The sequence below is a fragment of the Vidua macroura genome, chromosome 1 (assembly GCF_024509145.1).
Source record: "Vidua macroura isolate BioBank_ID:100142 chromosome 1, ASM2450914v1, whole genome shotgun sequence".
NCBI classification, from domain to species: domain Eukaryota; kingdom Metazoa; phylum Chordata; class Aves; order Passeriformes; family Viduidae; genus Vidua; species Vidua macroura.
The window spans coordinates 146,113,853-146,131,010 of NC_071571.1; the positions used below are offsets into that span (position 1 = coordinate 146,113,853).

At 38.3% G+C, this 17,158-nt stretch overlaps 2 protein-coding genes across 6 annotated transcripts in view; both read left to right on the forward strand.

Moving 5' to 3' along the window:
* Positions 1–10,862, forward strand: part of PHF20L1 (PHD finger protein 20 like 1) — a 56,420-nt gene extending 45,558 nt beyond the window's left edge. For all 5 annotated transcript variants that reach the window (XM_053996866.1, XM_053996873.1, XM_053996883.1 and 2 more), the window contains 3 exons: positions 193–562; positions 4,131–4,293; positions 5,419–10,862. In XM_053996866.1, coding sequence (XP_053852841.1) covers positions 193–562; positions 4,131–4,293; positions 5,419–5,561 — 676 coding nt within the window. In that variant the 3' untranslated portion in view covers positions 5,562–10,862. The remainder of the gene's footprint in view (positions 1–192; positions 563–4,130; positions 4,294–5,418) is intronic.
* Positions 10,863–15,419: 4,557 nt separating this feature from the next.
* The window catches only part of TG (thyroglobulin), a 141,213-nt gene continuing 139,474 nt past the window's right edge, over positions 15,420–17,158 (forward strand). The window contains exons 1-2 of the mRNA XM_053996854.1: positions 15,420–15,483; positions 17,040–17,148. Coding sequence (XP_053852829.1) covers positions 15,420–15,483; positions 17,040–17,148 — 173 coding nt within the window. The remainder of the gene's footprint in view (positions 15,484–17,039; positions 17,149–17,158) is intronic.

A 17,158-nucleotide genomic window follows, 5' to 3' on the forward strand; every position in this document is an offset into this window, starting at 1 on the left:
TTTTTTGGTAAATTTTGTGTTAAAGGGACATTCTAGATTTATCTTAAATTGATGAATGACCTAGGAATACTTCTTCTTTGATAATGGTGCTTATCAGTAGCTAATATCTAGGAGAGCTGGGTGCTTAATAGTTCAGTGCTATAAATGCACTAAGTTCTCTATAACTTGCTTTTTTCCTCCCCTTCATTGCAGAAATAAGCATCACCCAGACCTTCATCTCTGGGCTTATTCAGGGATGAGAAAAGAACAAGAACAAAGAACTGTTGGGGTAGAGAAAAAGTTAGTGACTTTGCAGGATGCTGTTAACCCAGCTGAAAGGACGTGTCATAGTCAAAACCATAAAGAGCCACCCAGTATACCCCAGAAGATGGAAGAAACGTACATCACAAGTGAGCACAGTTACCAAAAACCACAGAGTTTTAGTCATGACTACAAAGCAGTCACTGACCCTATGAGCTCAGATGATGAAGACACAAGTAGCTTTGAGGAAGACCAGGAATATCACACAGAGAATAAAAACTGTTTACAATATTCTTTTAAAGATGGTGGCATGAATGAGCAGGTAAGTATCATTCTTCACCTGGGAAATTTTATTTGGAAAAGTAGGTTCAGTCTGATAAAACGGAAGTACATACAGATATTTAAAAATGTTTATTGCTGTAAGTTAACATATTTATCAAATAAGTCAGCAGAAATCACTAGAAGCAAACTTGGATCACTGAAATTGTTCCAGCGGAAGCATGTTCATTTCAGCTGGTGTATGAAATACAAGGTATGGTTTAAGGTATTGCCTATGCTAAAATTTTATTCTCAGTCTAATGTTTTGAGAAAAAGGAAACCCTATGCTTAAAATGCAAGGTCTTGGAACAGAACTTACATGGTTTTTACAAGGTGAGGAAAATGGGACAGGTTTCCCTTTTACTCTCAATTTGGTTATCTACATGTGTTAGGGGGTTTTGGTTGTTGTTTGTTACACCAAGGTTTTTTTAATTGTGTTTATTATTGTAATGTATTCTTTTAATAGTAGTGCTACCTAGAATGCCTTCCATATGCAATGATTTACTGACCAACTAATTTCACCTCATGTGCAACTGCTTTTAAGTCTTGTATATTGCATATTTCTTCTAATGAAACATTTTTAGTCAGCATTATATTTTGCTGTTTAAACATCTCTTTCTCATTTTTACTTTAATGGTTTGAATCCATTATTTGGTGGAAAAGGTCTGAAACTTGTTAATCTGATTTTAGTGAACAATTCTCAGAGCAAAAAACCAAAGAGAACCAAACCTTTCTGTTTTCTGCAATACCAGCTGTATAAGGATATATTGACCAACTCATCCCCCTTTAGAAGTACAATTTCTGGTATGGAAGAAATTAGTATGATGCATTTTTTTTTCTTTTTAATTTTAGTTCTAAATGTGGCATGTAAGCTGTATAGTCTGAATGGGGAAATTTTTGGCTCATTCTAATTAAAAATACCTGTTTTTATGCTAAATTTGCTACATTGCACAGATATATGCAGGTTTATAGTAAGGAGACATGCAGCAGTGTCAAATACTGTTTGTAAGAGAATAAAAATTTATTTTTTATATTTTTTAGCCTTCAGCAGTAGATTAAATTATCATCATAAACAGTCTAAATAGTATAAAGATATTCAGAATTAAAGGAAAATATGCATGAGCAGTTAAACAAAACTAATATTTCCTTCAGAGATTTAAACATATATCTAAAAAGCTAGGTGCTCTCTGTTTGACACTGTCCCAAACAGATCTCTTCTAGGTTTAAGAGTGTTCTTTCCTTTGGGGACATCTTGATCACCTTTCCAGTAGTCAGCCTTGATACTAAAATCAGGCCTTCTGTTTAAACATGATAGGCATGGAAAAGCTCTCCTTGGTTTCTCCATGAACCTGTTTGCACTTACCTGACATTGAAGGACCATTTTTAAATGATCTGGCTTCTCTCTAAGGTACCTTTTCTCCTCTCCTTGTCAAAGTTTGTTGAGGCTTTGAATCTTCCTTTCTAGCATTCTTCAGAGCCTTCTAATATTCTGGTTTTCCATACTGTTTGTCTAATCTGCAGTTCTGTTACATACTTCCGTTTCTCTTGCAAACAGTGTTTGGATCAACTGTTATCAAGTCCCTTTTTGGACTATGCATTATCTTTAAAATTGTATTTAGCTTCCTTGGTTTTGGTTCTGAAAGCACGAGCCTTCCCCACCTGAACCTCCTGTTATTTCTTGTCCATAAACTGTATCCTTAACTCTTCTCCTGCCATCACTCCCTGATTACCTACATTAATCTCACAGCTTAGAGGAGAACATGGTGGATTTTGTGGGTTTTTTTGAAGGAGCCATTTGAATAAATGTAGAGGTCATTAGAAGGAAAAAAGAAACCATTCATGATGTTGTTTAGATATTCAGTTCCTTAGCTTTGAAATTTTCTCTAACTTACTGAAGCAGGCTGAAAGATGATTTTGGTTTTAGAATTATAGACTTTGGATCCTTTTACAGCAAGGGAAAAATGGCATTCCTGTAGTTTTAGAGAGGGTCTGAAAATTGTAAGGAATAGATAATTTCTTACTTACATTGGAAATATTTTCCGTAACATTACCAACAGTTTGATTACTGAAAACACTGTGGAACAAAACCTAATGTCTTCAGAGAAGGGATTTTAAATATCAAAAATGTCAAAACTCTCATACCTTTCAAATAAAATCTATATCTGATACATAGTTTTAATTCCTTTAATGAGCATTATGAATATTAACCACGCTTGTCCCATCTGAGTTGCTAATAAAGCTGCCTGCAGATCAGTCAGTTTTGTTTGTTTGGTTGGTGGTTTTAATTGATTTTAAGTCTTAAAATGAAAGTTGGATTTTTTTGCTTAAGTGGTAACTTAAAATCCTTCAGTTCCTATTTTCTTCTTTACCTCTCTTCTCAGTCTTCCTATACTTGACTGGAGAAAGAAATAACAACAGACCTAACACCATTTTTTTTCTTTATGTGGTGTAGAAAATTAGCTGAGCTCTTCAGAGAAGTGTATAAATAGAATTAAACTTATTCTTTACTCTGGCATTTGACACGAACTGACACTGGGTGAGCACACCTATCTGGCATTCTAGTCCTTAAAATCTTCAATAGTGAAAGAACTTCATTAGATATGTAGTCATAGTAGTTATAAAATTGAAGCTGTTAATCCTGCTAATTACCTAAGATGCTGAGCATTTTTAACTCGTTACATTTTTTATCTACTTCTATTCAGTAGCTGAAACATCAAATATAGGAAGATTGGGGGCTCGTGTATTATCTCTAGCATACTGTGAAGGTACTAATTATATTGAAGAAGTCAGACTTCCTCAGATACTGTGTTTGCATAACTCCGCATGTTACTGTAGCTGTCCCCAAATATGTTCAGTTCTGCCCCAGACTTGTGCCTGGAAGGTAGGTGGGGTCATAGCAAGTAGGAAGAGAAGTTTTTTGTCTTAATCAGCAAACAGAACAGATTGCCCAGAGGGGATGTGAAGTCTCTCCCCTCTCTGGAGATACTTCAGAACCATCTGGACACAATCCTGTGCCATGTGCTCTGGGATGACCCTCTGGGACCAGGTGATCCACTGTGGTCCCTTCCAACCTGACCCATTCTGGGATTCTGTGAAATAGGATGTCCAATTTATTTGTGCCAAATAGTGACTGTTGACATCTTAGATACTTCTGCATTTTGGTGACTTTTCCATGGAAACCAACCTTAGGATTTTGCACATTTTTGGTGGCAGTAGACCCGTGCAGTTTAGCACTTTATGATTTAAGTTGCTATTTATATAAAAAGGGCACAGAAGTACAATCTGTCTTACTGCATTGAAGAAAGTATTTGAACTGATAAACTTCAGTGTTAGGGAAATGAGGCAAAAGATATAGATGCTTATTTATGTAGAATCTGCATTTTGTTTCGTTTAGTCTATTGATGTGTCGTAGCATGTGGCTGAGTAAGCTTTTTGTCATGTACACAGAAGTACAATTTTAAGCCAGCAGAGTCTATCATATAACTCAAATGTTGAAATCAACACCAGAAATTAAAACAAAGAAAAAAAAATCTTAAATGGCAATTTTTTTTCTTTCTGTTGCTCCTATGAAGAATTCTGCTGAAGGAAACACTGTGTTTGTTTGTAATGAAAGAAAAGGCTCAGAAGAGCAAGTGGACACACATCTTCAATGGCAGCTAAATCTCCTCACCCATATAGAGAATGTACAGAATGAAGTCACCAGCAGAATGGACCTGATTGAAAAAGAAGTTGATGGTAACTGCATTGCCAGATTACTTGTTAATGTACCTGTAGCAGCATCTCCCTTAACTAATGTGTTCAAAGTGATCTGAGGCACTGAGGATGGATTTTTAAGTATTCTGTTCAAATTTGGGTCCCAGAATTATAAGCAGAGTTTGTACCCTTGATCTCCCCACCCCCTTCCTCAAGTTTTCAATGCTTAATAAAGTAGATTAAGCACTCAGAACCCCAGAGATCAGGCTCAGACTTCAGAAAGCTTGTCTAGTCTTTGTCCAGATATGAATCATAAAGTTGATGGCTTTTTCTACACCTGGAGTGATTTTGCCTAGATGTTTTGTTCTAGTAATTGACAATACTTAGAGAAAAAAAAAAAAAGGTGTTTATTGTACTTTATTCAACTTTGGGTTTTTATTATTAGTAAGCAAGTGGTTTCATGAAGACAATTCAGTCTTCATGGGAAAACTTGAATGACGTTACACTGTATGAGAATATTGTAGCACATAGGTGTCTGTGACTTGCCAGTCATAGAAACTAGTAATTAAGGGAGCTTGTAGTCTAATCCTAGGACTCCTTAATTAATCTTTTAACAAATAAAGTTGTCTTATTTCTATTTGCAGTTTTACTTCCAGTATCCCTGCTTTTCCTAGACACAATGTTTCTAAAATAACAGGGTTGACCTTTTCCCTTCTCTGTTTCTACACGCAGAGAAATTCCTTGAAAACATTTGTTGAAGATTGGAAAACCATTTTGTAATCTGGACCTTGTCCACAGGAACCTGTTAAAGTGGCAGAAGCAAGGCTTGTGTTTAAGGGTTGCATTTTCTGTTCCAGAACTGTCAGAGTAGACCATGAACTGAAGTTCCTTTTATGTGTGGAGAGGGTAAATTGTGAGCCAAGGGTAAAATTTACTCCCAGATATCTTTTTACAGCAACAATCAAATCAGAAGATTGGATTGTTCAAGGGAAATATGGAATTAGTTGGTGTTTCCCTAACAAAATTTCTTCTATTGCATAAAAATCACAGCCTCAGTGTATTTTCCCGTTTTTTTTGAAAGACAAAGTAAGAAAGAAACGTTTAATTTTTATGGAGACTGTTTCTCAAAAACTTACTCTAATCAGCTTCTTCCTTTCCCTTCTGTAGTTTTAGAAAGCTGGCTTGATTTCACTGGAGAACTGGAACCACCAGATCCTCTGGCAAGATTGCCTCAGCTCAAGCGACGTATCAAACAGCTCTTAATCGACATGGGAAAAGTACAGCAAATAGCAACGCTTTGCTCTGTATGACAAAAGGAAGAATATAGAAGTAAAAATAGGTTCTTTACAGTGAATTTTCTTATTAGCCACAAGACTGACAGGAAGACAGCAAAAAGCTGAGCATTTATCTGGTTCTTTGCTGATTACATTAATAGGCTGAAGCTTTAGAAAGAAAAGAGGAAGTTTAGAGTCAGGAATCTGTTTTATTGAAAATATGAATATTCAATGTCCAGGCTTCAAAATTATTAATAATATACTGAAAAATGCCAATTTCTCAGGATTTTAACATGTTGAACAAGTAAATCCCCAGATACAAGAAAATTCAACAAACAAAAACTATTCGAAGAGCAGTGCTACTATTTTGAAAATCTTGGCACACATCTCTAAATTAGCAGAATTCAGCTGACTAAAAATGCAATCCTCGTATCTTGCTAGTGAACAATAGGTACAGAGAGAGATGTATCTTCTCTACAAGGAAGGTTTATAGATTATTTCTTTCTCTTATGAGTGTTCAGGAAAACAAACATACTAGCTTTGATTTTTGAAAAAAATTACTTGTCATGGTCTCCCTTTTAAAGTATTTTTTTAAATAGAAATCCCTAGAACAACACCCCTAGGCTTCTTTAAAACAGAAGTGGAAAATAGTGATCAGATGTGCCAAATAATATTAAAATCATTGGGATGAGAGTTTAATTATGACTTAGGCGAAGGTTTTTTCCAAAGTCCTACTTGGTGCCAGCAGTCCATCCAGAATTGTATCTAGTTTATATTTTTTTATGTTCTACAGCAGTGTTCAGGAATCAAGGTACAATTTTTGTCCTGGGTAGCTCTATTCTGATGTTGGCCCTCTGAAAACTTCACCATCCTCAGTGGGGATGAGGAATGACAAGAGCAGCAAAACTGTCTGTGGCTGTGGAAATTCTAAACCATTAGAGGGAAAAATTACAAGATACCTTATCCAAGTTGTTTTTATAAAATTTTTCACCTTCATTGAATGAAATGTCTTGAAACCAAAGGCAACCTACTTGCTCTGTTAGCTCTTGCTGGATTTTGAGCCCAGGACTTTTCCTGTGCTGATAAGTTGCCGCTGTACCCAGTGCTACATCCGTGTCTGTGTGTGTATGTATATGTGTCTAGCTACATGTACATATATACATACCATACACATTTCTATCTACACATGTCTAGTTTTATTGCCACAGACTACAAGAACTGGTGGTTCATATTACCTTTTAACAAGCAGTTTCTAAAATTGAAAATAATGTATGTACAGGTTTTGAAATTTGTAAAATATGACTGTTAAAAGGAGGCTATTTAACTGAGGACATTAAGATACTTGAACATTTTATGCCTCATATCTGTTTATCAGTTCTAGCTATCTGTATAAATGCATTTTAGAACTGATAGACAGTAAACTTGAATTTACCTTTTGATAAGAGTACAAGCCACTGTACATTCAAAAATTATTTAAATTTGCAAACACACTGTTCTATATGTAAGGTACTGTATGTAAAACTGTTTATTAAAACTATTCTGCATACTCTACATTTTCCACTTTTCTTCCTGATCTACATACAAATGTAAAAAAGAAATTATTGTTATTATGTACAGACCATCAAAAAATCTTGGAATGCCTTTTAAGGATGCATACAACTGAAAAATGTGCCAAAGATGGATTATCTGGGAAAGACTTTGCAACCAGTGCATTGAACTTTCATGATAAAACCATTATTGAGAAAGAAAGCAGCGTGGCTGGTTCATTGCTAAAGTAAACCTACCCTGACCTTTCCTCTCTGTCTGTCATACCTGAAGTGAGTTATCACTCCTGATGGCCAAAGCAAAATGTAAACCCCTGTTACAGAGCGGTTGCTACTTAAAAAGTCTTCCCACATCAAGCTTGTAGGAGACATCACAGAGCTGCATGATAACATGGAATTATGGAATGATTGGCAACTCCATAATGCAGAAAGAACATTAGAGCTGTGGAGTTGTTGACATTTTATAGCAACTGTTAATAAATACTCTGTATTTTATAGATGATGCTTAAATAACTGCTTCAAACATGAATAGTTGAGTGACCTACTTGCTTTTGGATATGTGAGACGTTTTTATAGACTATTCACTTGCTGCATATCCTTGAATGTGGTACTGTGTGTACTGTATAAGAGAAGTATAAATCCAGATGAATTACTTTGAAACAAAGTGGAGTGTATTTACAGAATTTATGCAGCATACACTGTAGCAATATTATGCAATGTGTGTGCATGTGTGTGATGTAATATAATTGTAAATGTTACTGAAGGTGGAGGTGGACTTGGAAAGTTCAGGGGGGACGACAGAGGTTTTATTCTTACTACAGAGATGGAGGAATGGTATCCTGAAAAGGAAATCCTAAGGTCAAAGTTGAAGTTGCCCTTGCAGCTTTAATGTGTCTTCTGTTTGTATGTGTAATGGCCTCTTAATTTACACAAATATGTAATTTTACTCCTCAAGATCCTGCCTTGTTCAGGATGGACTGTGCTTACAAAAACAATCTGTTCAGTATTTTTTTTAATGTTCATTGTGTAGTCATGTATTATAAAAATTCCTGCAATCATTCATATCTTCTAAGAAATACAATCTCGGTGTCCGTACGGACCATGCTATGTATGATGCATTGTGTCCTGCTCCAGTGTTTCACAGACTTGTCTGAGTTTGCTTTCTCAAGTCATGGTGCTGGTCTGTAACATGTGGACATTAGTTTCTGACCCCAGTTTCTCAAGTATTCAAAGGTTTGGGATGCTTTTGAGGTTTTTCTTTTAAACACAAGTCAAGTGCCATAAAAATGCTAAGTGTTTTGCACAGAATGTAACCTACAGTTGATTGCTTTGCTCGTGTGCCAATCAACCCCAGTGTGATCTGGCTCTTACCAGTATTTCTTCCTAGTTGGCCTTATCAAGAGAATCTTATTCCTGTAGGCACAATTTTCCATCTGTCTTCCTGCTTCCTCTCTAAATAAGCCAGGGATGTACACTCAGTCTATTTGCAACATCATTTATTGTGGTGTGAATTGTGACTGCATTGCTTGATGAAGGGGGCAGACCCTCTCTGAGGAAAAAATAGTATGTGGCAATGTAAGGACTATTTGATAGGTGTGCACAGAAAGGCAAAATGTTTAAATTTGCAGACTTCTGTCACTGAATAGGAGTTCTAAATAGTAATAGACAAAAGGGAAATGCCATTTTACAGAAGCCTCTTGTGATTTCACAGAGCTAAATGGCAAACTTTCAGAGCCTTTGAATGCCCAGCTTTTTGTCTGAGGTTTAGTTAGGGGTTTACCTGTTAGTTTTTTAATGGTGGTATAGGGTGATTTCATTTCAAAGCCTGCTCCTACTTGTGACCATACTGGAGGCATCTACATCAGGAATTCTGTGTTTCAGTTGCAGAGATGGCAGGACAGCAGTACTGCAGTCACAAATGAAACGTGGTGTTGGTGCTGTGATCTGGTATGCCATGATGGGGCTGCCACATTCTGGTTACAAAATGGACATACTTCAGGTCATATCGCAGGGAATGGGTTGGAAGATGCTTCCTGTTAACCCTTTTCTTGGGTAGCTGTAGGTTGAATAGTGCCCATATTTTGGATATTCTGGCCTTAGATGCATAGATCTTTGTTCAGCTGTGGAGTGGTTTACAGTGTCATTTTCTCTCAAATAGACAAAGAAGATGGGTTGCAATTCTCTGATAGATATCCTGTGTTTGCTGGGTGGCAAAGAATTGAAACTATTCTTCCATGGATGCAGTAATTTTGTATGGCTGACAGCCACCTGTCTCTCTTAATTTTATCTCTGAGCTTCTACATGTGCTCATCTGTTCATTCTGCAGCTTGCATCTTTTTCTCCTTTCATTCTTCAGCTTTCTGCACTCTGGCTTCTGAGGTGCTTGGAGGGTGTCACACCTCTGTTCTCATGCCCAGTTCTTCCTGGCTGCTGTGGGAAGCAGTCATGGGGAAAGGCCTCTTTGGCTCTTCTGTCCACAGCTTCCAGAGCGTCCTGGGACTTGTGTACAGTTGGAGTGTGTGCACCATAATCAAAATCTCCAGGTGTTTTTGATGCCTTTCTTAAGTAAGCCTCTTCTGTCTTGTGCAGTTGGTGATCTTCCTCTACTCCCATCTGGCTTCTAACTTAACTAGACTTGAATTAATATTACAGTAAAACCCCTCTGGCACTGTTGGGCTCCAGCTCCACTGTTGGTACTCCTTACCAAACTGAGGGTTGGGATGCAAAGGAGTCATTCAAACATTACAGTAAAATTATAAAAGTATTTGATGTTGTAAACCACACTATTTTTCCTTTGTATTTAAAGGGAAGTTGTAACCATTTTTCTTCACTGGAACTCTAAAGGCACAAAACAGATCCTGAACTGAACTGGAGATTGGTGTAGAAACAAGTGCAGGATGGGCAGGACTGCAGGCAGGGGCTTCCCAGCCAAAAGAGCAGTCAGGCTGCCTTGCCCTATTAGTAGCTCAGTGGAGGTGCTGATGTGTAAAGGGGGTGTGTGCAATGATGCCGTTCATTTGCAAGCAGGATTGTTTAGAACACTGGAACTTAAAAATGTTACTTACTGCTTAAAAATGTTTCAGTATATGCACCTTAATTTTGGAGTGCTTATTAAAGTCAGAGACTTAATCACTTTTGAAATACCCATTGCTATTCTCACATTTTATTAGCTCACAATTTTTTTCTGTTGAACTGATTGCATATGGCTTTAGGTGAGGATTTTGCAGAGGCTGTTTGAAATGCTTCAGTAATGGTTTCTTTTATTCTTTGTTATGTCCTGGGCACTGGGTTTGGGGGTCTGTCTTTAGCAATAAATATTATACACTATGTGTATATCTGTTTGTATATGGAAAACAAATACAGAGCATGTAACGATGGTGAAAATACACTGCACCGAGTGCAGATTGTGCATTTGGCAGCCATTCTGCACCAGCCTGAACAACCCAAATGAAAAATTGGAGACCACATGGAGAAAATGAACTAGCATGAAAAATCATTCAGGACAGAAGTTCCCTTCCCTTACTCTGTGGGTGGGATAACTAAAGCTAGTTCAATTGCTATTTGCTTCAAACAGCTGTCTTCCTTTCCTGAAAACTGGCCAAGCCTCCTGTGTTCAGCTGTAGCCACATGCATCAGTGTATTGTCACTAAAGACTCTGAGAGAGGCAGCACTGCACTATGATTAAATCTTCTGTGAGAGAAGCAAAATACTTCCTTCTGTGATTTGTTTTTTATAATAGCAATAATGTTGACTGCATTCTAATACTCACAATAAAGGTCTGTTGAGATTGTTACGTGCCTGGGCTCCCTTTCCATGGACTTCTCTTCTGGTGAGCTAGTGATTGTTTGCATATGTTTTAAAGCATTAGGGAATCTTCAGTTGCACATTTAGCCTTAGGTTATGTGCAGTCATTGATACTCAGCTTTCTACATTGCAAGGCTTGAGGGGAACCTTCAGTTGTATTTTAGCCTGTAGGCAAATTATTCAATCAGTAAATTATTTACACTACTGGATTACTCAATGTATCTGACAAAGTAATTAGAAGATATTTCTGTTCTTGAACTGGTGTTTTAACAGTTTCAGGGTTGGAGTTTTGCAATGCACTTTATTCTTTACAGTAAATGTCTTTCAACAATGTGTTCACAGTGATGTCATCTCTTCTTGTGGGCAGGCATGTGCCTTTGTACAATGTCATTACAAAGTAACTTTAATTTGCTTTTAGTCATTTATTTTAATATCATCCACAAGTTGTCCAAGACACTACTACATTTGTGGTAGAAAACAAATAAGCCAACAATGCTAAGGAAGTTCTTCTCTTAGACATCCTGTGGACAAGGGCACATATGATAAGCAGCAGATGAATGAAATTGGACAGAATCTCAGTAAGTTACTGACAGAATTTTTTTTTCATTCACAGAAAAAGTAGATACAATAATAAATAATGAATTAAAAAAATTTAATTCTGAAACATTTTAATCATTGTTGTAGGGACAGTCTCAAAGCAGGCTCTCAAACTTAAGATACAAGACCAGATTCAGGCTTGAAGCAACATGGTGAAACACTTTTTTGAATTAGCAGACTTTCTGAAGAAGAGGTTTCTTGAGTCAGACCAACTGTCTGGCCAGCCCAGAGTCTTGTCTGCAGTAGAAATAGGATGTCAGATCTTCCTTTCTGACTCCACTGGCTGTGCACCATTGCCTTTAGTTCAGAGAAGGTTAAATACTGCATTATTGAAAAGACCCAAAGCAGTTTTGTCTCACCAACACCAAGGGTTTGGCACTCTGTTGCTGTCCTTCTGTAACTGGTGGTGATTTTTCTCGCTGCCTCAGCTTTTTTTTTGTCAAATACTGAATCGATTCAAGCTGCAAATCCTGTGTGTTTCTGTGATTGCAGACCTGGCTCCTGCTTGGGGTTTCAAACCAATCTGCATCCCTGGTGCTGTGAGAATAAAATACCTATTTTTCTGCCTGGAATCACTGTGGTACTATTGGATTGAGGAAAACTCTGTTATTTTCAATGAATAACTAAGAAAAAAAAAGGCATTTTATTTGTCCTAGAAATGGTCAATTCCTGCGGGGACAAATGCAAAATCAAATATTTTTACATGGGCTTCTTTAGGTTCTTCTGTCACCAAAGGCACTTTTTCAAATGGTAAGTTATACTTTAAAATTTGACAAGTCCTGTGCCCAGGATCTAGCCAAGTTTAGCATGGAAATGACTGAAACTTCCCTTTTGTTTTTCAAATTTGAAGAATATGTCACATATAAAGTGAATACACTGAGAAGTGCATTATCAGGGGCTGTCATCTTGTCATCTTAATTTTGCATCACATGAGGTCTTAATCAGAGATGACACAGATAAGTGCTTCACAGGTCTTGGAGAGAAATGTGCTGAATGTTAACCTTACAAAAAAAGTTTTTTTACAAAAAAAAACTTACAAAAAACCTTTTTTTTATGTAGCTTTCTTAAAATGTGTGAGAGGATTGTCCAACATTGGTGCTTTATTTAACACAGAAAAACAAGTTATCATTTGAAATGTATGAACTGGTTGATGTAAGCATTATTTCACAATGTTTTCTTAACACTTTTGCTTCCAATTTGCTGCTTCATTTGGGAAGCTCCCTCCAGTTCTTTTTTTAAACTCAGGTTGACTTTTCAGGCTCAAATTTGATTGGGGTAAGAGTAACTTTTCTGTGGGTACAGATGTCTGTGTATTTATATACATGACTCTTTTATCCCTGGGCCTTTCAATATGTAAAATTGCAGTTGCACAAACTGTCTCTTCTGCTAACAAAGTGTATGCAAAACTGGAACAATGAATGTCTTCTTCTTTGAGGTTTGTGATTGCAGTGTCTCATCCCACTGACCTTTATCTTTGCCCCAGGAGTTGTAGTTTGTAGTATAGATTGAGTAGCTTTTGCCAGTAGGTACAACTAAAAAAACCTCTCATTTCCAGCACTAGAGCAATGATTTTGAAGACATGATAGTTTTAAGGCTGTATTGGCCACAGGGACCTTTTCCACTTACTCCTTTTCTGCTCTTCATTGGTGAGCTAATTTAAGATGTTACTCCATCAGGTGCTAAAAATAGAGGTCAGTACCATTGTCCCTTCACTGAAGGTTATGCAAGGCTTTTCTTTGTATTTGACTACCCATAGACAAGTGCCTCTTTTTCTCTGATGAATGTGAATTCCACACAATGCTTTGTAAGCAACTTTTTTTCTTTTTAATCCATGGGCTCTTGCATCCCCTTGAACATTCATGAACCAAGATGCCCATCTTGGTTTGACGCACATCTAGAAGTGGTTTGAGTGATGCCAATTGCCAAAATTCCTTTTCTCACGTAGTTTTTTAAGAGACTTTTAAGACTTGGCTGTTCTTCCCAACTTGAGTAGTTCATAGGTTGTTTTTGAGTGTTTCTGAATGATATAAACATCATCTTGGGAATCAGCAATACGTAGATTTGGTGAGTTTGTGCTTCTTTCTAATAATAATAGCCCTTTGATACTTCATACTTTCCTGTCTGCCTTCCTCCATTTATCAGCCTTTTATAGCAAAGAATAAAGAAGGAAAGTGAATAGCGACCTTAATAAGCTCCTCTCTCCATTTGCTGTGCAAGGAACCTGAATGACACTTTTCTAATAACTTCAGAATACTGGGCTAAATCAGTATCACACACAGACCCCCACACACTCCGGAGATGTTTCATTGGCTTGGAGACATCACAGGACCTGCCAGCACCGAGCTGCCTTGCAGAGCCTGTCTGTGGCACTGGGCTGGGCTCTCTCTTGTTGCTCTCCTGTGTCTGCCCCACTGTGCAGGGGGGACAAACCTGAGGCTCTTGAAGCAGCCTTGGGTCAGAAATACATGGTGTGGTCAAACTTTTCTTCTTTCCTGATTTAGCCATGCTGGTGCTAATTCTGTTATTTAATCTGATTCTTTCGCTCTTCATGGATGTTTCCCTACAAATGCTGTGCTAATCCAGAAATTCAGTTTCTTTCTGTGCCTGCTTGATCAGGGCTGTTACAGGATTTGTCATCTTTATGCCTCTTTATGCCTTTTTTTGGTCTGTCATCTATGCTGGATGTGTTCTTCATTTTTTCCTAGGCTGATATTTCTGTAGACTGTTAACTTTGGAATTTACATTCAAGTAACCTATTCTGGACTTGAGCAAATACAATCCCACTCATTTTTAAAAGCCTAGTCATGCTAAAAGAAGCTTGTGCTGCTCTTGGAGATCATATTTACCATATCCATCAAACACCGTGGCATGGCAGTGGTCTACAGCCAGCACAGATGGATGCTTGGATCATTGCTGTCATGATCTTAGTCTGTGGGAGAGTATCAGCAGAGTTGTTTCTAAGGCTGTCTAGTATTCATGAATCACAAACAGGAGAGCTGCTCTCACTTTTTATTGAAATCAAGTTAATTCCAGCTTCAAACATGGGCTGTTATTATTTAAGTAATGATTTGGGGCTTATTTATCCAACCACCTTTGTTACAAGTGAGGGTGAGTTATCATAATTCCTAGTGTAAGTAAATGCTGACTCACAGTTACAAGAGGTGACCAATTAACAAGTGAAATTCTGGAACCAAGAAAATACTTCTCATATGTTTTATGTTGAGGATCTTGCATGTAATTAGTACAAAAAAGCTTAACTTAAGAAGCTTCATGGTCATACTGATCTCACACCCAGAGGATGAAGCCCAAGAAGTGAAGCTGTGCCTGTCAGATACCTGGCTGTGTTAAAGTGCATGGTGCAAGTGGGAGTGAAAGCAAAAGATGGAATGTGATTGACTCTGATCCTCAATTCACTTTAGCCAGTGAGGTGCATCCATCCTGTTTTCCACTTAGTAAAAAAACACATTATGAGTTATATTAACTCCTAATATGCAGTGCCCAGAGGTCTCACTCTGGTCTGTCCCTCAGCAGCCTCAGTTCTTTGGGAATACAAAAATGTGCAATTCCACTTGGTAGAACAGAGCCTGGCTGCACCCTGGGGCAGGTGAGAGCCAGAGCTCTGCCCAGGGTCAGGCCAATATCCTCAATTTACTTGGAATAACTGAGCCCCCCTGCCACCCACTGTGCCTGCTGCCACTTGGCTCAGTTGTGCTCCCTGGAGCGGGGATGAGGACTGGCTGAGGGGAGCCAGGAGGGCAGTTCCAGCTGAAGGGGCCTCTTGCAGTTTGCTCAGAAGCATTATGTGCGTCACTCACCAATTCTGTGCCCAGCCAGCAGCACACAAGTGAACCCATCCCCATGATGGGCAGTATAAAAGGGCAGCAAAGGCTCTGTGGGGTGCACAGAGCTGCCTCAGGGACAGGAGGGGATGGGGCTCTCCCATTGCAAGATGGGCTCCATCCCATTTTGCACCCTCTGTTGCTTTATTAGCATAGCAACAGCCAATATATTTGGTAAGTACACTTGTCCTTTTCCTCTGCCTGTGTCCAAGGGTGACTGATCTTTGTGTGCTCTGTGTGTTGTCCTGATGAAGTATATAATGATCTTTAATCTTGCACTCTGAAAATTTAGCAGGTTATTGTGTACTGTGCAAACTACGGCTGGGCTTCTGGTTGAATACTAAACTATCAGGATCTTTAAGTGGTCAGGCTTACCTGAATTTGTACACCTGAATTTTAGGTGGGAAAAAATTTTTCTCAAGGGCTGGAGAAGGAACACAGGTAAGAAAAAGTGCTGCTGCAAGGTTGTGAAGTTCCTCAATCACATCTTCTACTTGTAGGTGCCATCGTCTAATTTAGGCTTGAACCTAAAGATATTGGATAGTCTGAGTGCTAACTGAGCCTGCAGTTCTTTGGCCTGAGTTTGATAGTCCTGCACAACCAGTGATTTGAATCACTGAATTAATTAGTCATTTAACTCAGATGTCTTGGTAGACCCTCTCTAGCACTGTACATAGGGATCTCCACACATCCCAAAGCAGCTGATGTTTGAGGTGAAAATGGGGAGCTTTGCCTATGTGACATTGTCTATAGATGAGATCACCTGAAATTTTGCAATCTCATTAAAATTTTCACATGGTTTTAAGGGGACACAGTAAAAACTCAAGAAACAGATATGATTGAGAAGCATTAGAAGTACAGGAATGGTCTGCAGCTGTAGAAGTTCCATGAGTTGCAAATTATTTCAGGCTGAAAAGCATTCAGAATACTTATGATGTATTTGCACTACAGTGTGTGGTCATGCTCAGACCAAATACTGGTTTAAGCAAACATTTGGACTAGATTGCTATACCTGTGGTTTGTTTGCTGTATTTTTATAAACTAATCCGTGGTATTAAGAACATGACATTCATCAGATTTTAAAGGATGAGTGAAGTGTCAGATCAACTAATCTGCTCTGTAAAAAAGAACTTATTGAATTTCATCATTCTACATTCTACATCTAAAACAGCAGCTTTGAATGATTAAAAACTTGCTAGGTGGCTTCAGTAGTTGCCTACTGAAAACTGAGAGTGCTCCTAATATGAATTAGTCTGATGCTACTGCTAGAAATTGATTATTTTAAAATCTTTTATAAGATTAAGAAGAAATACCTCTCCTTTTGGTGAAATAGCAAGTGACTTAGCTTCAGTAAAGGATAATTACTCAGAAAATTTAATAGTGGTGTGTGTGGTTATGCAAAGGGCTCTTTTGTGGTCATAGGCACAACTAAGTAAAGAACTACAAGTACGAGAAAATTATAGGCAGGCCAGTACAGAACAGAGCTGAGACTAACTAAACACAGGCCTGGGAAAGGGTTTCACGATCATCTCCACCACGTGCTCATCCTGCAGCTGGCAGAGCAGTGGGTTTGTTCGGTACCTCCCTGTGCTGTCCCACACAGAATGCACAGGGAGCAATGGGAAAACATCCAGGGATGCTCCCCTGCAGCACTGGCACTAACAGGGTTTTGATAAGAATGGGTTTGTGGTGAGACCACCCTTAGGTGTTTATCTCCTTGCTCTTTTCAGAGTATCAGACTGACTCCCAACCATTGCGTCCGTGTGAGCTTCAGAGGGAAGAGGCTTTTTCAGCAGGAGAAGCCTACGTTCCTCAGTGCTCAGAGGATGGCCAGTTCAGGTAATTCATC